The sequence below is a fragment of the Microtus pennsylvanicus genome, chromosome 11 (genome assembly GCF_037038515.1).
Source record: "Microtus pennsylvanicus isolate mMicPen1 chromosome 11, mMicPen1.hap1, whole genome shotgun sequence".
Lineage (NCBI taxonomy): Eukaryota > Metazoa > Chordata > Mammalia > Rodentia > Cricetidae > Microtus > Microtus pennsylvanicus.
The window spans coordinates 41,928,750-41,956,325 of NC_134589.1; the positions used below are offsets into that span (position 1 = coordinate 41,928,750).

Here is a 27,576-nt window from a genome sequence, read left to right on the forward strand (position 1 = left end):
AATTCCACACATGACAAACTTTTTCTGTACGTGTGTTCTGGCATGTGTGCCCCTAAAATATTCCTAACATTTATTTATTTCATTTATTTATTTGTTTGTTTGTTTGTTTGTTTATTTATAGAAAGGCAGATAGACAGACAGAGAGACAGAGAATCACAGAGTGTATATGTGTGGAGGTTAAAGGATTACTTTTCGAAGCCAGTTCTCTCCTTTCATCGTGTGGGTTTTGGTTATCAAGACTGGAGTGAGCACCTTTACCCACTGAGCCATCTTGCTGGCCTATGTATATGCATTTTAAGATAGGATCTCACTACGTAGCCCAGGCTGGTCTCAGACTCCCAATCTTCCTGCCTCAGTTTTCTAAGTGCTGGAATTTCAAGCATACACCACCAAGCCCACCCAACAAAGCCTTTTATTAGTTGTGCAATTTAGAAAATCAGCTCTATGCCTCATGGTAGAGTTATAAAAAGAAAATAAGGCTGGGGCTGGAGAGATGGCTCAGAGGTTAAGAGCATTGCCTGCACTTCCAAAGGCCCTGAGTTCAATTCCCAGCAACCACATGGTGGCTCACAACCACTTGTAATGAGGTCTGGTGCCCTCTTCTGGCCTGCAGACATACAGACAGAATATTGTATATATAATAAATAAATATTTTTAAAAAATTTTAAAAAAAGAAAATAAGGTGACACACAGTGCTTAAAATAGTGCCTAGTACACACCATTAATTAAACATTGTTAACTTTGGGATAAAAAAGAATGAGAGCTCAAAAGGATAAGGAAAGATTTAATGAACAGTGCAGGGAAATTGGAAGACACAGACTGGAGAGACGGATCAGTGGTTAAGAGCTCTTGTTGCTCTCACCAACAATCCGAGTTTGATTCCTAGCACCTAAAGGTAGCTCACAACCACCCATAATTGGAGTTATAAGGGATCTGACACCCTCTAAAGACCTCCTTGAGCACCAGGCACACATGTAGTACACATACATAAATGCAGGCAAAAAACATTCATAGACATAAAATATAAAAATATAAGAAAATAGGTAGACACTTTACTTTAACATTAAATTCATGTGATACATGCCACAAAGTGAACTAAAAAATTGTCAATAAATTGGTCAATATAAACCTGAATTCCTTATTTTAGAACATCAAACCTGATGAAAATATTAAAATAGAATACTATAAAGGAGACTGTAACTATAAAAAAAATGTTTTCAGTACTGGGTAATGGACAAAAACAGAATGTTTATGGGCTGGAGAGATGGCTCAGAGGTTAAGAGTACTGGCTGCTCTTCCAGAGGTCCTGAGTTCAATTCCCAGCAACCACATGGTGGCTCACAACCATCTGTACTGAGATCTGGCGCCCTGCTCTGGCGTGTGGGCACACATCGAGGCAGAATGTTGTATACATAATAAATAAATAAATAAACAAACAAACAAACAAATATTTTAAAAAAATGACCCACCTAGTTATTAAAAAAAAACAGAATGTTTACAACACAGAAAACAAGATAATAAATATGAGAATATGGCCAGCCATATAACCAAGAAAGACAATAAAAATATGTGCTATCTTATAATTCTTAAAATAACAATTTAAAAAGCTTATGGAATAAAATCAGTACTAGGGAAGACAATACAATAGCCATATCACACAATGGCAAGATTCGTTTAGAGAGTAACTCAGCTATGAACCAAAACTCAGCATCCTCATACTCATGTCAACCAAGTAAAACAACATGTCTCAACATTCACATGCTCTCTTTGGCCACCAGGCTTTCAGGGATGCCATATGCCCCTCTTCTTATTTTGGCAACCCTATTCATCCTTTGTATTTCAGTTTTGATGTTATTTCTTTCAAGTTTCTTTTATTAACTATCTTTATCTCAATTCCTACCTAACAAGAAGAACAGATCAAAGATGTGACCAATGCACTAATGATAGCCTACTTACGACAAGCCAAGTCTACTCTAGAATCTATGGTTCTTCTACTTAGGTCAAAGCAAAGTCCTGAGGGAGATAAAAGAAAAGTTAAGAATGAAGGCAGTCAAATGTAGTAGAATAAACTTATATAGTATCTACCACTTAAAAGGATTACAAGTTCAAAGTCAGCCTGGGCAACTTATCAAGACCACTCATCTCAGGGGAGAAATAAAATCAGAATGACGGCCGGCTCTGGTTAGGGTACTACTTGCCATGCAAGAAATTAGTTCAAGGCACTGTAGAGTTACATGTGAACCAATTCTAGATAGGTGCGAATTATTATTAATTCTGAAAATTCCTGAACATTTTAGTAGAGTGACTTGCTCAAATGAAGTCAGCCAGGGAGTGAAACCTACTGTCACCTCAGTGTATTAATGTGTTAATTTGTTTCACACACTGAAAACTGTAGAGCAAAGTGAGGTCTTTAAGAAACTCAACTTTTAAGAAAAGCCATTTTGGTTCAACTGTCTTTCATTCATTAAAATGTGTTACAGAAGAACTAGGTGGGAAATACTAGATTTTAAAAAATGCCGATTTTCTTCATCAGAATCCCTGGCTTGAGATTCTGAATTTGTTGAGGCTACTCACAAAGCACAGAAATCAACATGCACACATAACAAAAACAGCAAAATTGTTCAACTGTGCATTGTAGTTTAATGAAAGAACAGGAGTAAATTTTGTCATTTAAAGCCTGCTATCCTGTTAACATAGTGATCTGTTTAAAGTAGTTTAAAGTATATAAATTCTACAGGGGTGTTTTAAGAACTGGGTTAGGGTCTGGGGAGATGGTTCTTCATTCTGTAAAGTGCTTTCGAAGCAAGCACGAAGACCTGAATTTGGATCCGGGGACATAAGAAACTAGGTGTGGCAGTATGCTGTACTACCAGCCCTAGGAAGGAGACAGGAGGATCCTGGGGGTTTGTCTGGTCAGTCAGTTCAGCCAAACCAGTAAGCTCCAGGGCCAGAGAAAAAACATGTTTCAAAAACAAGATGGAGAGTAATAAAAAACAACATCCAACATCAATTTCTGGTCAAGGCATGGTTCAAATAAAATGCATTAATCACTCTGGGGAAGCTATACAAGCCTTCAGTAATTTTATTCTGTTTTATATTTATGAATGTTTTGCCTGTATGTATTTTAGTTTACTATGTATGCCCGGTACTCAGTGAGCCAGAAGAAGGCATTAGATTCCTTGGAATGGGAGTTACAGACAATTGAGAGCTGCCATGTAGGTGCTGAGAATTGAACCTAGATCTTTTGTAAGAGTAGCCAGTGTTGGTAACTGCTGAGCCATCTGCACAGATCTAAACCTGTGAAAGAAATGTGAGGTCATTAATGAGCTCACAAAGACAAACGATTGAACCCATAACGGCACATAATCTTCTCTTCACAGTTATACTTCAAATAGCTGATTTGTTGTTTATCTCATAGAAAATATGATTTAATTTAGAACGCGCGCGCGCACGTGTGTGTGTGTGTGTGTGTGTGTACACATACAGCTGTAGAGAGGTCAGATAACCTCAGCTGCTGGTCCTGGTTCTACCATGTTTGAGTTAGGGTCTTTCCTGTTGTCTGCTACTGTGCTGCACATGTTAGTCTAACTGGTTTCCGCCTTCCATCTTCCCAGGAGTGCTGGGGAGTACAGCTATATGTACACCACTGCTTTTTTTTTAAAGATTTATTTATTTATTATACAACTTTCTGCCTTGATGTATGCCCGCACGCCAGAGCAGGGCGCCAGATCTCAGTACAGATGGTTGTGAGCCACCATGTGGTTGCTGGGAATTGAACTCAGGACCTCTGGATGAGCAGCCAGTGCTCTCAACCTCTGAGCCATCTCTCCAGCCCCCAACGCCACTGCTTTTATGTGGGTTCTGAGGATCTGAACTCAGGCCATCAGGCTAATCACATCAGGAAGTACAATTTTTTATTCTGCATTATCTTGTAGTCCATAGTCACAGTTCAAACACAATGAACACTGCTATAGCAGAAGGACTTTGAATGACTACCAAATGCTTGCTCAACAAAAAAATAAGCTCAGATTTAATGGCTTTTCATCAAGTAGAGAGAAGGGGAAACACCAAATCATCAGTAAGGAAAAACAAAGAAGCCATATACCACAATAACCACTGGGAAAGCTATCATTTGCCAACCAAAGCCTCTGTGACCACTAACACATCTGAGATATTATAAAGTATAAGAGTGTCTGGCAAACGGCCATAGCCATTTACCAGCTCTACTGTGTAGACACCCAATATTCAACTGTATTTCCTCATACCAATGACAATTAAATGTTTAAAAATAATTTCATTTAACTGTACGGGCTAATGCTTCGTCATGGCATGGTTTTTCTAAAAGAGCATATCAAATCCTATGGCTTGACTTTAAGCTGTACCTGAAAGCTATACGGCATTAAGTATGAATTTACAGACACACTGTAAAACTCAAAGTTTCCTTCAAACAAATTAATTAGAAAATCAAGGAGTCACTTGAAACTAGGAAAAATATTTTCACATATAAATAATAAAATGACTAGTAATAGATTTTAATTTTAAGTATACCATGGGATATACCTAAATTTCTGTCTATTTCATCAAAGCAACCAGTTTTTAAGTTAAATTTTTTTTTTTTTTTTTTTTTTTTTTTTTTTTGCTTTTGGAAATAGGGCTTCTCTATGTTTCCCTGGCTGGCCTCAAACTCACAGAGATCCACCTAATTGCTGGGATTAAAGGAGTATGCCACCACTGCCAGTAAAAGGCAGATTTTAACCCTGAAAGTAGTTGAACAAACACCTGTTTTTAATAGAGCAGCAGCTGGATTATAACCACTAATCACCTTTAAAGAACAAGTCTTAAGTTAGAACAGACCAAGGGTTACAGAAAAGACAACCACTTAAGAACTCTCCCGGCTCACGGTAGAACTTCGATTCTACTTTGTTTTCCTCCATTTTTAAAAGATGCAGAGTTGCCAGGTGGTGGTAGTATACTCCTTTAATCCCAGCACTTGGGAAGCAGAGGCAGGTGGATCTCTGTGAGTTCCAGAACAGGCCCCAAAGCTACAGAGAAACCCTGTCTTTAAAAAAGATGTGGAGTCTACATAAATTAACCAGGCTGTGCTTGAACTCTTGTTTTCTGTTTCAAACTACTGAGTAGCTGGGATTATAAGTGTGCAACACCACGCCTAGCTAGAACTCCAATTCTAATCATTAATATTAAATTATTCTTTTCTCAAATAAAACCATGTACATCTGCAGTTTAAATGAGCAAGTTTAAATGCTATCAATGAATAATTAATATTATTGTGCATCATTAAAAATTGGTTAGATTAGGCTTGGTGGCAACATCTGTAATCCTAGCACTCAGGAGACAGAGCCAGGATCCTGACTTCAAGATCAGTCAGGGTAATAAAGCAAGTCCCCATATCAAAAACAATACAATGAACAAACCCGACGTCTGTTTGTTACACTGTTCCATTTACTATGCTAGATTTCTTGTGTATCCACATAAAGATATGCAAAACCTAGGAACATGTACAATTTAGAAACAGAAGGAGGAAGGATTTGCCAGAATTTGCCTAGACAAACAGCTAACAGCAAGCATGTGGTCAGGGTGTGGAGAATCTAGAACTCTCATGCACTATGTAGAAAAGTAAAATGAATAGCATGTGCACTTGGGAAAAGATAGTCAGGTCCTCAGAGGTTAACGATTGATTACCATGTTTCAACATCTCTCTCTCTCTCTCTCTCTCTCTCTCTCTCTCTCTCTCTCTCTCTCTCTCTCTCCACACAGACACACACACAAACCTGGAAACACAGATCCCACACAAACACATAAAAGTGTCAGTAGTGCTATGCAAAATGACCAAGAAGTGGAGAACATTTTATAACTAGATAACAGAAGAATAAACTGTGCTATAGTAATACAATGGAATATTGGTCGGATACAAAACTAAATGAAATTTTCACGATACAACACAAAGAAACCTTGAAAATATGTGTGAAGTAAGCCACAAAGGAACATATTCTGTATGATTAACTTTTAATGAAATATCTATGGTACGCAATCCATAGAGACACAAAGCAGATTAGCAGTGGTCAGGTGCTAGGAAGAGGGAGGAAATGGGGGTGCTTATTAATGGCTTTAAGGTTTATTTGGGGATGATCAAACTCTTTAAAACTGATTAGCAGTGATGAAAGTACACCTCAAAATATGCTAAAATCCATGAAACTGTACTTTAAAAGGGTAAATTTTATAATCAGTGATACATACATACAACCGTATTTTGGGAGAGCAATCTTGCTTACAAGACTCAGACTCAGGTTACTGAGATAAACCGAGTGAAAAGCTCAAGTTTGCTCTTATTAATAGAAGGCATGGTAGTCTGCCAGGGATGGCAGAGGACACTGGTGAGCAAAGGTGAGGGACAAGGTATCAAGTATAGAACATTCTTTTATAGATGTTACCATGCACCATGATGACTAACAAGTATTCTACCATGACATTAACAACCAGCTAGAAAACAGTTTTAGTGGTACTTTATTATCACACAGTGGTAATACCAGATGTGTGTTTGACATTTTAAGTCTTACGAGCACACTCTGCTGCTTTGCCAGCTCCTAGAGCAGCAGTCTTCCTCAACCTTCCTATCATTGTGACCCTTTAATATAGTTGTTCATGTTGTGGTGACCCCAACCATAAAACTACTTCATTGCTATGCCATAAGTATAAGCTTGTTATTGCTATGAATTGTAAGTATCTGACAGGCAGCTCTATCAGATATGCGACCCCAAGGTTGATAATCCCTTCCTTCCATGTGTATCCAAGATCACACATACCTACTAAGAGCCAGACCTCAAGAGCCTAAGGCCAGCACACAGCCTCTTACCAAAGAAGCTTCTGACATTCTGCTTTAGCTAAGAAATCTTAGAATAAGGTGAGCATACATCTGTGGATGGATGTGTATGAGATACTAAGGAACAAAGGCTTACAATTAGACATGCTTTAAGTGTGGCACATACATGTTAGATGGTATAAAAATAGGTATATAATAGTTCAACACTTAAAAAAAATTTTTTTTTGAAGACCGTTATCACTATATAGCCCTGGGTGGCCTGGAACTGTACTATGCAGCCCAGGCACAGAAATCTATCTCTGCCCCTAGAGTGCTGATATTAAAGGTGTGTGCTACTATTCCAAGCCTTGTTACTTTTTGCTTTCTAGTTTTTCATGTACAATACACATTTTCTTCTTTAAAAAACAGTCAATAAGGGCTGGAGAGATGGCACGGTGGTTAAGAGAATTGACTGCTCTTCCAGAGGTCCTGAGTTCAATTCCCAGCAACCACATGGTGGCTCACAGCCATCTGTAATGGGGTCTGGTGCCCTCTTCTGGCCTACAGGCAGGATACTGTATAAATAAATAAACCTTTAAAAAAAACAGTCAATAAAAACTGAGAAAATAATAGCTCTTCCAAAGGTCCAGAGTTCAATTCCTAACAACCACATGGTGGCTCACAACCACCTATAATGAGGTCTTGTGCCCTCTTCTGGCCTGCAGGATTATATGCAGACAGAATATTGTATACATAATAAATTTTAAAAAATTTTTTAAAAAAGGAAAAAAATCGTGTTTCAAAAAGACCCAACAAACTAATAGTAAAACCAAAACCAAACCAAAAACACTTGAGGCATGATATAATCCTGGCAGCTGGAGAGATGGTTCAACGGTTAAGAGCACTAGCTACCTTTCCAGAGTACCCAAATTTGATTCTCAGCACCCAAGTCAGGAGGTTCACACTATGCACAACTCCAAAGGATCTGATGCTTCTGACCTCTGAGGGCACCTGCACTCATGTGTGAAAGTTCACATGCACATACATACACATCTATACAAAACTTAAAAAATAAGAAGAATAAAATTTATGAGCTGGTTTTCTTTTTTGGTTTCTCAAGACAAGGTTTCGCTGTAGTTTTCAAGAATAAAATTTAAAAAACAGGTATATGTAAATTAGCTTCTAAACATTAAAAATTCTATTTAAAAGGAACATGAAGCCTTGGTATAGTGATCATATACATGGTATAAGAGTTACTAACATTTTTAAAAAGAAAGGTTGATTTCATTTCAAAAAGTTGCAAACAAATAACCACTTGAGGTAAGAGCCAAGTATTTTTTTTCCTGAGACAAAACCCCCAAAGACCAAAAAGAAAAGTTACAAGAGAGAAACCTGGCTCTAATTGGTTTCTAGAGCACTGTAACTATAATTCGGAATTCTCAAAAAGCTGATATGTAAAATTTGTGATTGGTCAGATGATTTTGTTCATTGTATTCCTCCATTTTCTTAGGGGTTATAGAATAATCAATATTAAAGACATATAGAAAGCTCTGGAAATACCTCCGAAATGAGCCAATTAAATGTAATTCAAGTATGGAAACTAATTGCTTACTAATCCCCAGACCCCAGCTCTAAATACAAAAAATTTTAAAATTACAAGATTGCTTTTTCAAATTTTGTTTAATATGTACTTATTATTTGTTATGTGTGTTTGCTTGCCAGAGTACACACACACACACACACACACACACACACACACACACACACACACACACGTCATGTGCATGCAGGAGTCTGCAGAGGCCAGATTCCCTGGAACTGAAGTTGCAGGTAGTTGTAAGCCACCACGTGGGTATTGGTAACCAAAGCAGATGCTTTGCGAGAGAAGCAAGTGTGAACTGCTGGGTTACATTTCTTGTCTGTTTGGTTTCTGAGATAGAATCTCACTATGTTGGCCTGGTTAGCCTTGTACTAACTATGTAGACAAGTTGGCCTCAAACTCATGAATGTCCACCTCCCAGTGCCTCTTGAATGCTGGGGGTTAAAGGCAGGCATCACAATGCCCAAGGATATACAAGATTCTTAAACTAATGGTGGCTGGACCTACTTGCCATACCTTGGGCATTCTAATAAGGTCTATAGAAATCTTGTTATTAATACAATAAACCTGAAAATTTAGTATAGATCTATAATCCTGATTGATGTGATCCACAAGACTATACAGTAAAAGTACAGCTGACAGACCACAACAGACCTATAGTAGTATGATCTGGTGGAGAACCTGATTTGCAGAGCTTTGGGAACACTTGTCTTTTGGATAGTCACTGTCAATTCTGTAGAAATCTTATGAAATCATGACATTTCTTCCCAAATGGGATTCATCCCAAAATATCCTAGCAGTATATAAATCATTCTTTAAATCTGACTTTTCCTGTATTAGCCACTGGATGACTTTCTCCACATTATGGGGCCTTGGTTTGAAAGTAGTCACTCAGCCAAACCTTTGCTCACAGTCAAATCTACATAAACCCAATCCCCTACAATTACCCTTATTGACAGGACTCTGACAAGAAAGGAACCCTAAGGAATAGGCACTGAGCAGAGAGACAGTATGTCTGCTCTTACTGATAAACAAGTCTGGGTGGCCCTGAATTCTCTAGCAGCAGACTCAGGAAGGTGTAATCTACTAACCCTTTCACTATGTTTTCAATTAACATAAAATCATAGCCCATGAGATTAACTGTTTGTGCCTTTACCCTAGAGACACAGGAAAAAGGCTTCTTTTGAGTTGCTAAACCAGCCCCAGAGGGGGGAAAAATATTACTTCTTCTGAGTGCTGGCAGGCACCCTGCTGGAGCTGGAAGCAAAGCCTCCAAAGAAATTTCCTTTAATTCAGCTAGCAAGAGGCTGATGCAAATCAAGCACTTTCACCTTCCTCCCTTGGCGCGCAGGTTTCTATGGTTACCACAATGCTGTGTTCCCAGCCACTGGGGAAGGAAGCGGAAGTGCTCAAAAAGTGCAACATCACTGCTGCGTTATCTACAATTATTAAAACAAACTTCTAGCTTTAATTAGCTACACTTAAGAAATGTAGTTAGTATACAAAAACAACTTCTTAGAATTTTATATTGATTCTTAATTAATCCTCCTGGTGTCTGCCTGGGAGCTTCCCAGCCATGCCTCCCCCTCTAAGACTTAATGCACCTCTTTGTCAGACTTACCTATTTTTGTGATTCTGTAAAACGCAAGCTTGATACTATTGTTATCGCCTAGAGAATTGCTAACTATCTCTGTTTGTGTATATAAACAGGCAACCTTGTGGGATGGGTAGAACAGCAAGGAGCAGCAAAGAACAGCAGAAAGAACAGCAAGGAACAGCAAAGAGAAACAGCAAGGAATATTGAGGAGGAAACATCAAAAAAGCATTAGAGAGAGCATAGAAAGAATAAATGGGACATGATAAAAGGATTTATGTGAGCTAATTTGTTTTGTTTACCCTCAGATATCTTGGCCAGTTTTCATCTGCTATAGTGATTCTTCTGAATCCTGAGAGGTTTAGTGGGTCTTAACCCCAATATAAACCTCAATACCTGATTTGAAATCCTTAGAGCAAGATGTATTTATGATTCATCAGAACAGTTCAGACTTTATAGAGTACATAAGCTATAGAGAAGTAATAATTCTAGTAGGTAGAACACTCAAACTAGGATTCATGAGACTCCATAAAAAGGATAAGGGAGGGCCCAAGATAATACAAAAGGTTCATAAACACCAGTTGAAATAGAGCAGTTACCAGAAAGCAGATATAATAGAGAAGGTTGCCCAACAAAACCATCATCTCATGGAGGGATGTAACTAGACCCCGGTGACCAAGAAAGCACATTCTCCACCTACCCTTTCTTTCTTCAGTCTCCTTGTATTCTCTATTGGTCAACTGGAACTCAGAGATGAGAAAAGGCCAATAGAGCTCTACACAGATCAGCCTTTCAGGTAGAAAGCAGGATAAAAAGTAGAACAATACAATATCCAGCACATAGTTAGCACAGACGGGTCTCTATTATAAAAAGGCCCCAAATATCACCAGTGATGACAACAAAAGCTTATTTATCATCTCTCTAACACCTTCTAAATCTACTGTCTTCTAGGGTTTTGGAGATGCCCTCCACTGAACCTCTGGAGAGCTAGTGAAAAATCAAAACTAGGCTTGAAAGCGATGTACATGTGCAGTTTCCTCTGGGTTGGATGTGATTACTGCCAATTTGAATCAGCACAGTGGTGATCACCCTCGTGAAAATGGACCCATTAACATTCTCATGTGGACAATGGAAAATCTCAGGAACCCCACTCCCCTACTTCAACAAAATACAAGGAGGAAGTAGTTGCTGGAGTGAGAAGAATCCAGCCTTGCAAGTTTTAGATTCATCACTGATAATAGAGTGGGCTTTGTGTGTGTGTGTATGATGCTGAAGACTGGGTCACTAATGTTCCTATAATACTATAAGCTCACTAGTTTATCAAACTCACCTTAGACAGAATACCTCCTTTGGTCTGTTATTTCCCTCTTTGTCTAGAGTGAACAGAAGTAGGCTCCCCAGAAAGTCACACCCCTCATGTCTCCAGAACTCAGCTACATGGTACCACTTAAGTAAAGGCTGCTAGGAATGGTATGACAATATGTTCAAAGGAGGCAAGAAGCACAAATATACTAAGTCCGAGTCTCAAACTAACCCATGTAAAGTGTTTCAAATAATTTGGGTGTCAAACTTATACTGATTCAACTTTAGATTGTCAGAGATAAATATGCATATGATCCATAAAACAGGAACTAGAAAGGAAAAGTGAGATCTTAATTTAGGCATATGACTAATTTATATTCATGATACAGTGGAAAAAAGTCAAATAACCAAATAGTTGCTACTTTAGACATTACTAATGATATCAGTTGATAGACCTGATGAAATTGATGGGTTTTCAATTAATTCCAGTACTTATTGGCTCCTATTTATAACTACTTCCTATGCTAGAAGGTAGAGAGAATACAAAGAGTAAGAAGTGTGCCTGATCACAACAAAGCCAGAAGACAGTGGAGAGAAAAAAAACCCAGACTGTGATAATTGCAAAGTCCTAAAATCACTAATTCTTCTCTATAGAATCAGGGAAGGTTCATACATTTAAAAAAGGGTACTGGCAACAGAGGCCTTCACAGAAGGAATTATGAGCAAGGAAGGAAATAGTTCAGATGGAGTAACAATATGGAGGACTTTAAAGGCTAATGGCAAATAATCTGTTTGTTTAGGAGCATTAAGATTAATAAAAAAGAGCAGATAATGAGAAATTCAAGGTTAGTGAACTAGCCGTTTGGCTAGATGATAAAATGCAATTAATAAATTTTGAGAAGAGCCAGGGCTATACAGTGAGAACCTAACTCAAAAAAACAAAGCAGAGAGAGAGGGGAGGGGGGGGGAGGGAGGGAGGGAGGGAGGGAGGGAGGGAGACAGAGAGAGAGAGAGAGAGAGAGAGAGAGAGAGAGAGAGAGAGAGAGAGAGAGAGAGAGAGAGATTGATTATGAGAAAAACAAGAAGGACAAAATACTGACTTGAGGTAAAGCTGAGTGGTTAGAAGTACAACGATAAGTTGACTAGCCTGGCATGGCTGTTCACACTGTAATCTCAGCACTCTGAAATTGATGAACTCAAGGCCATCTAAGATACTTAGGGAGATTCTGTCTCAAAGGGGGGGAAAAAGGAAAGGGAGGATGTGAGGGAGTGGAAGGGAGAGGAGGGGGAGAGGGAGGGGGAGGGGGAGAGGGAGAGGGAGTTGGAGAGGGAGAGAGAGGGAGGGAGAGAGGGGGGAAGGGAGGAAGGGAAGGGGAGTGAGGAGAGAAAGAAAGAAAGAAAGAAAGAAAGAAAGAAAGAAAGAAAGAAAGAAAGAAAGAAAGAAAGAAAGAAAGAAAGAGGATAAATCCATAAGGTCAGGATTAGAAAAACAATTAATTATAAGACCATAGTCAGCTCAGGACAAAAACATCACTACAACCATTTTAACTATATTCCCCAGAGTTAATCCTCAGAATGAGCAAGCAAGTAGGTAAGATATGGTAACAGGCATTGTCTTAGTCATCTGATTTATAAAATTTACTCTGGTTGCCAAGAGGCTTCTTTTGTTTATTTCCTTTGTATGACCACAACTACCCTCCATTAAGGGAAGCATTTGCCTTTTCATTCAAAAGCAGAAAAAAATATTCACAACAGAGTAAAGTAAGGAACATGCATCGACTTGTTCCTCTGCCACTTATGCAGGGACTTTGTGTGTTAACACCACTGTCCGTCCTTGCTGTACTCAGTGCATGCCAGCACAGTGACTCTATTAGCAAACACAGCCCAACTTCCTTGTATACTCATCTAGGAAAAACTGACTAAAACACAAGTTTCCTTTAAAGAATTTTCTTAATCTCATCAGATAGGTGCTTTAATATTCTTTTTTGTAAAAAAGCAAAATTTTTGTGAACTCAGGATCACACTATCACTTCCATGTGTAATCCTTTTAAAGTTCCACACAAACACAGTTTAATTTCTTACCTAAGAGGCTGCTTTTACCTTTACTTACCAACATTTAACCTCCTAAAATGTAAAATTCTTCAATTATTTTTAAATCTTCATTTAAAATCATGATACTCACAAAGCAAAATTATATACTCATTTAGTTGAGTCAATCCAATGAAGCAATCCATTAGGGTTTATACAGAAAGAATAACTACTGTGAGATATTCACAGGATCCTTTAAATACAGAGATTTTACAAATACTTTATTTGAATTCCTTAATCTGTCGAAGTCAGCCTGTTTACACTAGATGTTTGGAAAACACTCATTTGATTATTTTCAAAGAGGTGGGGCTTTGAGCATGTGACTGAGGTGCTGCTATATTAAACAGCACACAGTGAATGAGAATTCTATTCCCTTTTAGAACCATTCTCCAGGATACTAAAGAAGGGCTGACTTAAAAAATCTTCAAAAATACTTCACCAAATCAAAAGGTAATAGTAACTTGGAAGTGTCTATATATTAGAATGAATTAGAACTTCTTGTATATATTCTAAAATTTAAGTTTAAGCTTTGAATTTAAAAAATGTAATATTTAATCATGGTAAGCAGGGTCCTGTTGAATTATCAGAGATGTACCAAGCAATTAGATTTGAATGCAGGCTAAAAGAGAGCTGGCCTAACTTTAGAAATAGTGTTAACCCTTTGCTATAGGAATCTGCTCTGTGCTTCCATCTTCATCTGCTATAGAACACTGGACTAGGATTCAAACTTGGGCTCTAGATCTGCTCACTTTAAGACAGGAATCTCTGCCCCTTGTATAGACCCAGTTGTAAAATGACAGATTGATTTTAATCAATTTTACATTTCCTTCTTTTTAAAAAGCTATGAAATATTCTAATACAGCAGCTCTTCCCCACCCCTCAGCACTGGGGAATATCATTTGGTTTAGGTTATCCCGCTTCCATTTTTGGTATAAACATTTAAAAGTAGTATTCTAATTTGTGACATAAGGTTAAATCTTAAAGTGTTAAACAAGAAGTCACAGAAATGTGAAGAGGAAAGAGTCACTGCTTCACTTCTAGTTCCTTTGGCAACTCTATTCTCCCAACCTGCTTTGTCCTTCCCGGCTTCCCTGCTCGTCACACTGACCCCATTCTATTGTTTCAAATGCCTCATCTAATCTAAAACTCAGAATGCTTTTTCCTGAGTGAGTAACCTAGACAGAAAACAGGTCTTTCTTCTATCAGGAGATGTATAGGAAAGCAGCTTGCTATTTGTTTATAAATAATAAAAAAGCTTATTCATATTATATGAATATACTAAATAAACACAATTAAGGATATATGACTGTCCATATGTTTATGAACTGAATATTAAATTTTATAATCATTTTAAAGCCAAGGAAAATGATGACCAAGCATTCATTCACCATCAGCCTGCTCCTCATATGTGTGGGAACAATTTCAATGTCAACAACCCCAAATTCTACAGAAGACTCAAATCTTGGGATGACCTCAGTTTCCACTCTGAGCCCAGAGGACACAACAAGCCTAAGTTCTGCAACTACAACTCACCTTGGAAGCAGCCTCAACCATGGGACAAACGCCTTCAGAGCTGATCTCCATGACCACTTGGCAAGGAAACACATCTTCAAGCCCCTACATAAGTATGACTGAAAAAGACTGCGGCACAGCACTCAAACCAGTGTTCAGCACTCACTCACTCTGTTTGTATAGTGCTCTTACTCTTTTGTGCATACTCAAGCAGAAATGATCTAGAACACCTGCTCATTTCAATCCTCACGTTATTTGCAAAATAATAAGCACTCTAAGAAAATAAAATTTATTTTAATTTACTGCTTAAGAAATTATCCTTATTCTAGTATAATTTGGGTTTCAGTCAAGTTTTGATTGGATAAATCTAAACCTTACATTAATATTATAGTTTCTTTCCTATAAGTACCCCATTAAATGCCAAAATAAGCAAAATATCACATTTATGTTTTAAATGTAAGCAAACCGAATCAGAACTCCAATTTTATTTTAAAGGTATGAGAAGAAATTACGTAGGAGACATTTAACCAAAGGGAAAGAAGACAGGAAATAAAGAGTGGTATGGGGAAGCTGTTTTGCATTTTACTATTTTTTTAAATATTTATTTATTATGTATACAGTGTTCTGTCTGCATGAATGCCTGCAGGCCAGAAGTGGGCACCAGATCTCATTACAGGTGGTGGTGAGTAACCATGTGGTTGTTGGGAATTGAACTAGGGTCCTCTGGAAGAGCAGTCAGTGCTCTTAACCACCGAGCCCATTGTATTTTACTATTTTTACATTAAATAGACTGAAAGCACTGGTAAAGTATAAAGAATAAATCTTTTACAAAACATACTCATCAGTGGAATGCTGTTTTCATGAGAGTATGATAGCAGAATACTACTGATTCAATGATAACAGTGCATTCTGAGTAAATCTTGACTTCTATTTTAAAACAGATGCTTAGAACTAAGAACTCATTTTATCTAGAGAAATGTCTCATAACTGTTTATTGGATTTTTTTTCCTTTTTTCTCTCTTCCTTTTCCTCCTCCTCCCTCTTTCTTCTTCCACCATTTTCCTTCGGTCTCTCTTCTCTTGTCTCCTTTTCTTCTCCTAGACAGGGTCTCTCTGCATAGCCTCAGCTGTCCTGGAACTCACTATGTAAACCAAGTTGGACTCAAACTCACAAGATCTTCCTGCCTCTGCCTTTTAACTAAGTGCTGAGATTAAAGAAATGTTGGCTGGATGTTTATGTTCATAGACATGGAAGGGTTTATTTACCTCAACAAACTTAGTATGCTAACAGCAACAAATCAGTGAGTTAGGTTAATTATCAGATAGCTAGGTTTGAGTTTTCGTTGATAGTTAAGTATTGTTAATACTACCTCAGAAGATTATTGTGAGGTTTAAACAAAAATTATGTAATATGCAGTTTGTCTGATGTAAAGAAAGCATTAAATAAATGCAAGCTATAATCTGTATTAAGGAGACAAAAAAAGTTGTGAAGACCTAGAGTATCTCACAGAGGAAACTCTCCACTGAAATACTTAGATTTTACATTTTCAATTACTTACAAAACCTTTAAAAAAAGAGGTTAATGACAGAAATATAATGTTGGTCCCCTACACTCTCCAAGCACATTCACTCTCCTAAGAGGAGTAGTATCAGCAGTGTCAATGTCCCAGTGTTCTGCGTGGCAGTGTTATGTCTGGGTGCTGAACCCTGGACCTCATGCAAGGTGAACAGATGCTCTACTGTTGAACTACACTCATGGCTCAAATGTAAACAATTTAATGTGTATAGTTACATATATTTCTCTGTACACACCCACACTACTTTGCACCTTGCAAGGAAGTGTCAGAATCAAATATAGACAATTTAATGTGTACAGTTGTTATATACATTTCTGTAAACATACACATACAAACACACTATTTTGCACCTTGCAAGGAAGTATCAGATTCATCTTTTTGGGGTCTATTTATTTGTTTGTAAGAAAAGTTCTGATGGAAGCCATGACTGGCCTCAAACTACCTATGTGTCCCACATAGGTCTTGAACTTGAAATTCCTGTTTTGGCCTTCCCAGTGCTGGAACTGCAGGCTACACCACCACAGTCAGCCTTTTCTGGGTCTTTTAAAGGTGCATGTAGAGAATTTCTGTTACTTCTGCCTGCTTACTTGTCCATTTTTCTTCATTTGGGTACCAGGAGCTCAATTTTCTTCTGGAAAATAAACCCTGCTTTCAGCCTTGCCTTTCAGTTCATACCATGCATGTGTGCTCCAGGCATAAGCTCATGACAAGACCAAAGAGCCAAAGAGTCCATCTTCCTTGCTAAAGTGATGGATCTGGAAACTGATATGTGACTCAACACAAACCACCAAAGCTTAAGCACTTTTGCTGAAGCTACTAGGCGAGGCATTTCCTACTGGGATTGTTAGATTGAGAGAGCACAAACCACTACTACTTGCAACCCATTCCTGGTCTTCACGGTCACCAGCCACTCACAGGTATACATACATGCACACAACAATACATATACATATATGCACTCACACACCTACATAAACTAAAAATGAATACACTTTTAAAAAGACATTTTCAAAGTACTAGATGGTAACACTAGATCATGGCGATCCAATTTAAATTAATTAAAACCTGTATCTAAGGACAGTCACTGACGAACACTGAATAGCTACATTTTGAATTACATGACATGCACTACTTGGCTTGGAGCAGCCACATCTCTATTGGCTGGTCAGCATCTAGCACAGAAAGTCTTCCTAACAATGATTCTTTTCTGTCGACCAATGTATTTCCTCTCAAGAACTTCAAGTATGCAATACTGAAGTAATAAAGCAGTCACTGGGTGAGTTAAAGTTGAAATAATACAGAAATCAGAAAAACATGCAATGGAGGTAAACACAAAGCCAAGAAACAGAGTGTATATACAGTGTTTGCAGCAGCAGTGGCTTTAGTTCTGTTTATATCTGGGATGGCTCCAATGATTCATGCTTTCTTTGGGCCCATCTTTTTCGGAAAATAAGAGAGACTTGGTAGTAACCAAAGCCTAAACTAAAATACCTTAATTGTTGTATCAGATCTCACCGGTAAAAATTAAGACTTGGTGACTAACAAAGAAGATAGCAAGAAAGAAAGGGAAATATTTAAAATGACAGAAAGTGGAAGGGACACTGAAAGAAAACATTGTGTGAAGATGAGGCCAATTTGACATTTAAACCTGGAATGTCTGTAGAGATTGGAATCCACAATTCAAAAATATTTTCTAATGCATCGTTGTCTAGGCCACTGAAATACAGGAATGCCCAGAAAGGAGTCAGACTCCAGAGCTCCTTGACTAGATGACTGTACAGGTAAGGCTTACTACTAGAACGTGAGAAACAGGACCTCTCTCTGCTCTTTCTACTGTGCCCATTTATCCTGGAGTTAAGCATCACATCCAGAAAAACTACAAAGGCCAGGAGGAGCTCTACTAAAGGAAAGGCACTAGGCATGGAGACACAGGACTGTAAGGCCAGCACTCAGGAGCTGAAGAGATGGCTCAGCAGTTACAAGCACTAGCTGTTTATCTAAGGATCTAGATTTGATTCCAAGATCCCACATGGAAGCTCACAGCTGTCTCTGATTTCAGCTCCAGGGGATCGGATGCCCTCTCTGGCCTCTGAAGGCACCACACAGGCCTATGACAGACAGATGACAGTGTGACCATACACATTTAAAAAAAAAAAGAAAAAAAGACCAGCACCCAGGAAGCTGAGGCAGGATGATCATGAGTTATAGGTCAATCAGGCTATTTATTGACGTCCCATTTCAAAGTATAAAGCAAAAAACAAACAAACAAACAAAAAACTAAAAGTTGAAGATTTGATTTGTCAAGGTAGTATCAAAACTTCAACATAACTTAGTTTGTTACAAAATCATACAAGAGACACAGCAGTTTAACAAGTGTACTTCCTCCTCAAGGATGAAGGGTCAGAACAGCTAATAAGAAACAGAATGGGAACCTTTCAGGCTATATAGACATAATATACAGCTGGGGACACCCCAATGACCAATCCCACTGTAAGCCAGGTCCAACTGCTTTTTCTTAGCCTTTACAGGACCACAGAGAAGGAACACAAACTCAGTTTCCATCCTGAAGGAGGAAAAATTATCCAGCCTTCACACCTTTAACTTTTGCTACTGTGAACCACTAAGAATTCAAAGGGGCTGGGAACTGAGGCACACATCTACCTCCCTCTTCACCAGTCCTTGCTACTTAGCTATGACAGTGAAAGTCAGGATACCACGGGTAGTACTAAAGCTTAAAGTTGAAATACAAACACGGCTTAAGTGAAAAAGAAAATTTGAGAAAGAGCAACTGAGACAAAACAGAGTTTCATGGAACGATAAGGGTTTTTTTCCCCTCCCAATTTTTTGGGGGGAGGGGGAAGGGAGGTGTCTCTTTTTGAGATAGGGTCTCACCCTTTAGCCCAGGTGGCTTTCTAACTCAACACAATGCTCCTGCCTCAGACTTCTGAGTGCTGTAATTAGAAATGTACCAGTACAGTTGGCTAGAATAATGTTCCTTAAAAAGGACGGCAAAGGTAAATTCGATGGGCTGGAGAGATGGCTCAGAGGTTAGGAGCATTGCCTGCTTTTCCAAAGGTCCTGAGTTCAATTCCCAGCAACCACATGGTGGCTCACAACCATCTGTAATGGGGTCTGGTGCCCTCTTCTGGCCTGCAGGCATATACACTGACAGAATATTGTATACATAATAAATAAATAAATAAATATTTAAAAAAAGATACATTCGATTTTCTGTAACTTTCTGTTCCTTAGTTCCCCACTGCTCTGAACAGCTGAGTAATTAAACAAGTTCCATATCTTCCATCCTCTGTTTTTCTCCTACTTTGTAGGATTTCTTAACTACTGCCAGGTTTTTGCTATCATAACCATTAAGCAAATTAACACAATTACTCAATTTCTGTTAAGCTTGGGAAACTCAGGTAGACTACGTCTCATAGCTGCTGGGCTGTCCTTGGCATTCCCACATTTCCAGCTGCTGAGTAGCATCACTCCATCAAACTGCAGCCTCCTGAGTTATGCCTCAAATGGGAAGAAGAGACCAACCAAGTACCACCACACAAGTTTTCACATGGCATGAGAGGCAATGCAAGTCCATTGCCATGGAGAAGGAGAAGCTCACAGTATGGCTAAGGACATCATAGCCTATTTTCTAAGCCACTCCAGTCCATCTTTACATCCATTTCCAACAGTTCTTGGAGTTATTTTTGCAATCATCCTAATGCAGTCTCACACAATATATTGCTAAGAATTCTCAGAAACAGGCTCAAGTTTTTCTTCTTAAAAGAGGGAAGTTCCAATTGTTGTGTTACAAATATTATGAAATCAGAATATACCTGAAAACAAAGTAAGGTTCTTTCTGTTAACTGTGTTAACTCCCGTGGTGGTATTTCACTCTGAGGCACAAGAGAGACAACAGTGTGAACTGAATAGTCTAAAACCTAGCAGTGAGCAGCATTTTAGAACAAGATGGCTGACTATCCAAGGAAGTGTATCTTTAAAGGATATTAATTCAAATAGGAAAAAACATAAATCCAACCACTTCTCTTCATTTGAAAAACCCTATTAAAACAGACTACAACATATCTCTTACCTCCGTGCAACATAATAAAAAATAGGATTCCCAGCTTTGGAAGTACCAGCTTGGTAGAAGATGCTTAGCGTTTTCAAAGCCTTGAATTCTTCTTTCTCATGTACCTGATGCCTAAAGAAAGATCAGAGTAAAACAGAGGCTTTACACAGATTGCTGAGCAGCTAAAAAACAAAGGATTAATCAACAGTAACATTAAAGGATAATAAAATACTGGCAAGGCAACAGGTTTTCTGAAGGGTAAAATGTCAAGGTATTGTCCTGAGTCATGAGAGCTTTCATGGGGTTACCTAACAATACTACTGGGTAAGGAGAGAGTCCAGGATTACCTTTTACTCGTGGTATATTTTTTCCCAGATAAAAGGTTTTGAGGGTCTTTCCCCACGCCCCTGCAAGTTCTCTTGTCCCCTGTGTTTTCTTCTTTGATTTGTATTAAATGTATCTTCACAAACAGCATGAACATCCTTTTCCTGATGATTACTCAGCTTTTATTTTAGTCCATCTTAGTATCCCTGGTTAGAAATACTTTTTTCACATTAAATTCCTCTAAGTACTGAAATAAAGTTCTGAAAGAGCATGGCTTAATTTTGATATATTCTGCTGAAACTCTGTGTGATTCTTTTGTAAGTTTTAAATAATTTATAAACCCTAGGATATGAATGAAAAAATTCATACCCATTATTCTCTACTGATATACTATCTCTGCCTAGTCTCACTACATGTGGCTTCTGTAATACTCACTAGATATACATTGGATTGGATCCTCTAAGTCTATCTTCCCTTTCCCTTGCCTTCTCTCTTTCTAAAACAAGGTCTTACTACTATATAACTTAACTTTTGTAAATTAACTTCTGAATATCAGATCAGAGTGTTTTCTTTCTGCTTTCAGCACATACTATGAATAAAACAACCAACTCACAGGCCCAATGTAGCATTTGTAAAAAGATACATATTTAGCAAACATCAATTGTGTGTCTAACAGTGAGAATCTCTGAGTTCACAGATTAGATCCCTCTAAATGAGGTGCAAAAACAAACGTCCACAGAAACATTTGTTGAAATATAGAATGTACTGTGTTTTCTGAGTCTTACTCTAAAAGAGGTTAAAAATCATTAACTTTTTCTTGTGTGTGTGGGAGGGGGTTGGTTTTTTGAGATAGGGTTTCTCTGTGTAACAGTCCTGGTTATCCTTGAACTCATTCTATAGATTAGGCTGTCTTCGAAATCACTGAGACCAAACTGCCTCTGTCTCCTAAGTTCTGAAATTAAAGATGTGAGCTACTACCACCTGGCAAAACCATTAACTTCTTGAAGGATTCAAAAAATAATTGTATGATAGAAAAAATTTATAATTTAGATTAAAAAAACATGAATCAAGTGTGAATCTAGGTCAATTAAGTTGTATGTATTTTTGAAGTGTAATATGAAAATGTTATCTATATGTTCTTGAAAGCATTAAATGAAAAACATGTCAAAGAGAGTCAGCGAGATGTCTTAGCAACTAAAAGTACTTGTCACTAAACCTGACAATCTAAGCTTGACCCCTGAGACACATGGAAGGAAAGGAATGACTCCCATAGGGTGTTCTCTGACTTCACATACTAGCTGTGGGCAAGGGCACACTAGCGCACACAAACAAATGAGCTTTAAAAAAAACCAAACCACAAAAACTTATTAAAGCTAGATGAGAAGCTATCATTTGGTAAGACATCATTCTTTTTATAAGAAAATCAACATATAGAAGCAAATAAAACATGGTTATATAAATGCAATACAAGCATATTTAATAAGAGGTCTGGTGGTAAATTTTGTTTCTCACCCCCCCCCCCATACAATCATCTTTTAAAGTTGTGTTTTACCTGGTCATAAATTCTTCAAACTTTGAACTGGTAAGGTTAAGGCTGGACCAGTGTGTATCTGCCACAGGCTTATGCTCTGGAGGACCCAAGTATGCAAGAAGTGTGGCCATCTTATCAAAAGGTCGTCTTCCAACAGCTTTATGATCCCTAGCAACAACAGACAATGCTTAAGAAATGGTACTTCACACTACCTGGGCAGCCTACCACTCCTTAGACCATCAGTTGTTGCTGTTCTTTTAACTACTTATTCCTTGCAGATTTGTAAGCAGTACTGAAAGATGTCAGTATCTTAGTTCTGGGATCATACCTGTGATACCAGCTCAAAAGTATATGTTTTAAAAGATTTATTTTATTTTTTTATGTATGCATATGTATGTATGAGGCCAGAAGCGGGTTTCAGATCTTCTGGACCTGGAATTAAGAGGTAGTTGTGAGGTACTTGACATGGGTGCTGAGAACAAACTTGGGTCTTCTGGAAGAGCAGCATGGTGGTGTGAGTAAGAATGGCCCCATAGGCTCATATATTTGAATACTTAAGAGTTCTTGCGGGCTGGAGAGATGGCTCAGCGGTTAAGAGCATTGCCTGCTCTTCCAAAGGTCCTGAGTTCAATTCCCAGCAACCACATGGTGGCTCACAACCATCTGTAATGAGATCTGGCCTTCAAGCATACACACAAAAAGAATATTGCATAATAAATAAATAAATAAATATTTAAAAAAAAAAGAAAAGAGGAGGAAGAAAGCCGCCTAATAAACTTAAAAAAAAAAAAGAGTTCTTGCTCTCTCCTTCTTTCCCTCCATCAGCAAATAAAATGTTAGAAAGACCTGTGGTTATATCAAAATTACATGATGTTCAAGTTAGCTGGCAGACATGGAACTGTCAAATCACTGACTGTATTTTCATACTTGAAATATCATTTTGTAAACAGCACATTTAAAAAAATCTTAGCATCAAACTGCAAATATGTATTCAAATCAAAGAAAAGAGAATGTTCATCTTTAAAAATTCCAGGTTATTTTGTTGTCACAAGGATGAAGCACTTCCTTTTTGTACTTTAGTGGAACATGTCAGTCATGTCCATGCCTACTTTTTAATTCATAAAGGATTAAAGAGTCTTTCCTTTTAAACTTCCATCTCCTAACTGTTTAGCTATAGTGTTATGGTCTCTGCCTTTCTCACAAACAAGCACATTATTTTTTTATTGGCACCTAAGGGAACCTCTAGACACAGAAACAGAGTCTTTTACAATCCTACAACTAAAAAAGCAATAACTCTCAGAAAGGACAGCATGTAGTTTATACCACAAGAGGCTTTGACTAAAACAGACAATAAAATAATTTTAGTTACTGGCTTTGTTTTCTCTCTTTCACATTCTCTATCTCACTCTTTTGCATCCCTTCTCTCTTTTGAGACAGGGTCTCACTGTGTAACCCTGACAAGCCTGAAACTCTCTATGTAGACCATCCAGCCTGGCCTCAGATTCCCTGCCTCTGCTTCCCGAGTGCTGGGATTAAAGAGCACAGCACCATGGCTGTCTGACTCAGTACTTCCTACACAAAGCTTTCTTTACATACACTTAATAGCATCACAAGCTTTACAGCAACAGCAGTGCTATTGATCTTTTAACACTAGTTGGTTTTTGCAATGTATGTATGTAATCTGCATTTCTCTTTTCAAATCACAATTCTTAGCTGCCTTTATTCAAGATCAATAATATTATTAATTCAATTTAAACTAAATGTTTATTCCCGGCCCCCCCAAAACATACCTGTTGCTGGAAAGATACTGGCCAATTTTCTCCTGATTGTTCCAAAGCAGCCGATGTAAAGCAAGCACATTACCATCACTGATGAAGGAAAGACTATGATTTACAGCATCACTTGTGGGACAATCTGATGCTATATCAAGAAAAAACCTGCAAAAATGCAAAACCATTAGAGCTTTTAACACTAGGTATACTCAAGTTCATCTATGCACTAAACTTATATAGAGTATAGTAATGGGACAGTGACTGAAAATGTGGAGGGCTTATGCCCACAGTAACTGTCCCTAAACCAAATAAGAAGCACAAGGAGAAAGTTGGCTTTCCATTTCTGATACTCATTTTCTACGTCAGCATCAAAGTAGGCTCCAAAAGTAGAACAACAAATTTAGATGAATAAAATCTGGAAATGGGTTAGTATCATAAAGAAATGAAAGACTAGGTAAAGACCTCTCTTAAAGTCACACTGCCTGCCTGTCAGAGACAGGACTGGAACTTTGGTTCTCCTAAGTTTCCGTGAGTAGTCATGAAGTTATTTTCTACCTGAAAATAGCACTTACTTTTCCCTCCAACAGTCTATAGCTCCAATTTCTTAGCAGAAAGGCTAGAAAGAGTGAGCGGCTGCAGAAGGCCAGGGTACATATCAGTGACATCAGCTAGGTTTCACATGGTGGAAAAGCGACTTCGGGGCACTAACATCTTCACAAAGCACATGAATTATCTTTTGCCAGATAATCTTTCTTTAAGAGCAACTCTGGCAAATATAGTACTACCCTGAGGTTACAAATAATCCAACAAGGGCTGGAGAGATGGTTCAGTGGTTAAGAGAACTGACTGCTCTTCCAGAGGTCCTGAGTTCAATTCCCAGCAACCACATGGTGGCTCACAACCATCTGTAATGAGGTCTGGTGCCCTCTTCTGTCATGCAAGCATACATGGAAGGAATGTTGTACATAATAAATAAATAAATCTTTAAAATAAATAAAAAAAACCAAATAATCCAACAATTCAGAAAATGAAAGTGAAAAATTAGTTATGGAAATCCAGCAGAGAAATATTCTAAAGTCTTAAAACCTCAACAGTTATTTGTTTCTTCATCACAAAATCTTCTGGTTTTGCATTGTTTGGCTTAAAGAGAATTGTTTTAAATTCAGATAAACTTCTAAGCTTAAGAAAAAAAAAGTATTACCACCAAAACCATTCTAATATATTATCTGCATCATTTGGTTTTAGTTTTTTCTTTACATTTTATTATGTAAATTTATTACGTATCTAAAATGCAGTATTCTATCTGCATGTGTGCCTGCAGGCCAGATGAGGACACCAGATCCTATTACAGATGGCTGTGAGCCACCATGTGGTTGCTGGGAATTGAACTCAGTACCTCTGGAAGAGCAGCCAGTGCTCCTAACCTCTGAGCCATCTCTCTGGTCCCTGGTTTTACTTTTTAATAAACAAAATCTGAACCCATTCTGAAGCAATGCCAAAGTTAGGAAATGCCAACAATTCCTCTCAGTTTCCAAAGACGGAAACTACCATGAAATTAAGAATATACAGATTTTACAATGTCTCTTATACTGGAATGAGACAAAATATGTTCTTAATCTAGAAAGGACAGGGGATTAAAATCATACACAAGAATTTCATGTAGACCAGACACACAGACTGGAGTGAAATGGAAGCATGGCAAGCAAGGTTTCATACCTTCGTGCCAAGTCAAAGTTGCTTTTCACAAAATCATTAAAAGGCCTCATATGCTCTTCTTTTGTGAACAGGACATGATTGGCAATGCTCTGAAGTATCTAAATAATCAAACAGGATTATGAGTAATCAGATTATTTGCTATATTAAATCTGTATATTAATAGTCATTATAATTTTCCACTGATAATTCTACTGGTAGTTCAAATCATTTATTCCTTAGTGTAAAAAAATTACCCTAGATAGCACTCTAAAATACAAATAGAAATATTAGTATATATACATGTTACATATATAAAATATATTTTCAAATATCTCTATATTATATATGTTTATGTGTGATATATGCATATATGAATGTTTGTCTGCATGTGTGTGAGTTGGCAGATGCATACATGCCTGTGGAGGCCAGAGTTTGACACTGAATGTTTCCTTCCATCATTCTCCACCCTCCACAAAACCTTGAGTATTTGGATTCGGTTAGTCTAGCTAGCTGCTTGCTCCAGGGATCCTGTTCCTGCCTCTAGTGCTGGGATAACAGGCTGAATATCATGCCCCCTGACATTTACTTAGGTGCTGGGGAGCTGAACTACAGTCCTCATGCTTGCACGGCAAGCACTTTTAGGCAAAGACCCATGTTCCAAGTCTCAAATGTTAACAACAATAACAACAAGAAAAAAATCCCACAATCTCTATTTCTGTTTCCACCTCAAATTTTCTAGAGCAGGGACACAAAAAAACCTCACTGGAAGACAGACATTAAACTGCTAATATATTTTCCTATCACAGGGCCCATCAGGTACATATAAAAAGAATTCCTCTACAATATAAACAAATAAAAACAAAAGGTACATAACTGAAAACCATGCAACTTTCAAAAGCAAACTGAAGACAAAGTACTTTGGATATGAAAAACTAAAAATTTAGTTGGAAGGGAAATTAAACATTGCAAGAGTATAAAAATAATTCACCTTTGACATTAACTTCAAGCCTCTTTCGATTCTAGGTGGTGGCTTTTTATCTAAAATCCCTGCTTCATATGGCGAGACAATGGCAGGATTGATAAATCTGAGGAACATGGCACTTCCTACTGCACCGATGCTGTTCTGAGGGAAACGCTGGCTAACCACCTGAGAAAAAGGAGTTGAGACTTGAGTAGATAGTTTGCATTGAAATAAAGAAGCGGAAACAAACAAAAGCTTGAAGGTCAAATTCTGCACAAAACATGAATTGTCAACCTTAAAAATGACCTGTTTTTAACTTTTTTCCCCCCAAAACACCAGAAAATAAGGCTTATCCTTAACTGTAATCATAGGTGATTTTTAAGGCACAAATAAATTTATCAAAGAGAAGAAAAACCTCCTCATAGCAGAGACCTGAAAAAAGCTTTTACTTTATAATCATAATGGGCAAGAAAAGTAGACTCAGTTTCACACAAAGATGAACATATTTCCTAAGATCAACAGACATGAAAGCGCATCTGACTTTTAGCAGGCCCTGAAAGTTCCGTTCCTCACGGCACACCTCCTACACATCCTACACCTAGCAGGAAATAGCTGCACTTTACACACCCATTAAAATAGACATTTTAGTTGCTTACCATATACATCTTTTCTTAGATTTCTACTGAGTGAAAAACACTACTTACAAGTCTTGTTCCTGTCAGTAAACTTTTCTTC

General features: G+C 37.9%; 1 protein-coding gene across 6 annotated transcripts in view; it reads right to left on the minus strand.

The window, feature by feature from the left end:
- Nf1 (neurofibromin 1) overlaps positions 1-27,576 on the minus strand; it is a 262,777-nt gene that overhangs the window by 101,635 nt on the left and 133,566 nt on the right. For all 6 annotated transcript variants that reach the window (XM_075991447.1, XM_075991443.1, XM_075991442.1 and 3 more), the window contains 5 exons: positions 26,869-27,027; positions 25,902-25,999; positions 24,204-24,350; positions 22,435-22,581; positions 20,580-20,690 (listed from right to left, as the gene is read on the minus strand). In XM_075991447.1, the coding sequence (XP_075847562.1) occupies positions 20,580-20,690; positions 22,435-22,581; positions 24,204-24,350; positions 25,902-25,999; positions 26,869-27,027 (662 nt within the window). The remainder of the gene's footprint in view (positions 1-20,579; positions 20,691-22,434; positions 22,582-24,203; positions 24,351-25,901; positions 26,000-26,868; positions 27,028-27,576) is intronic.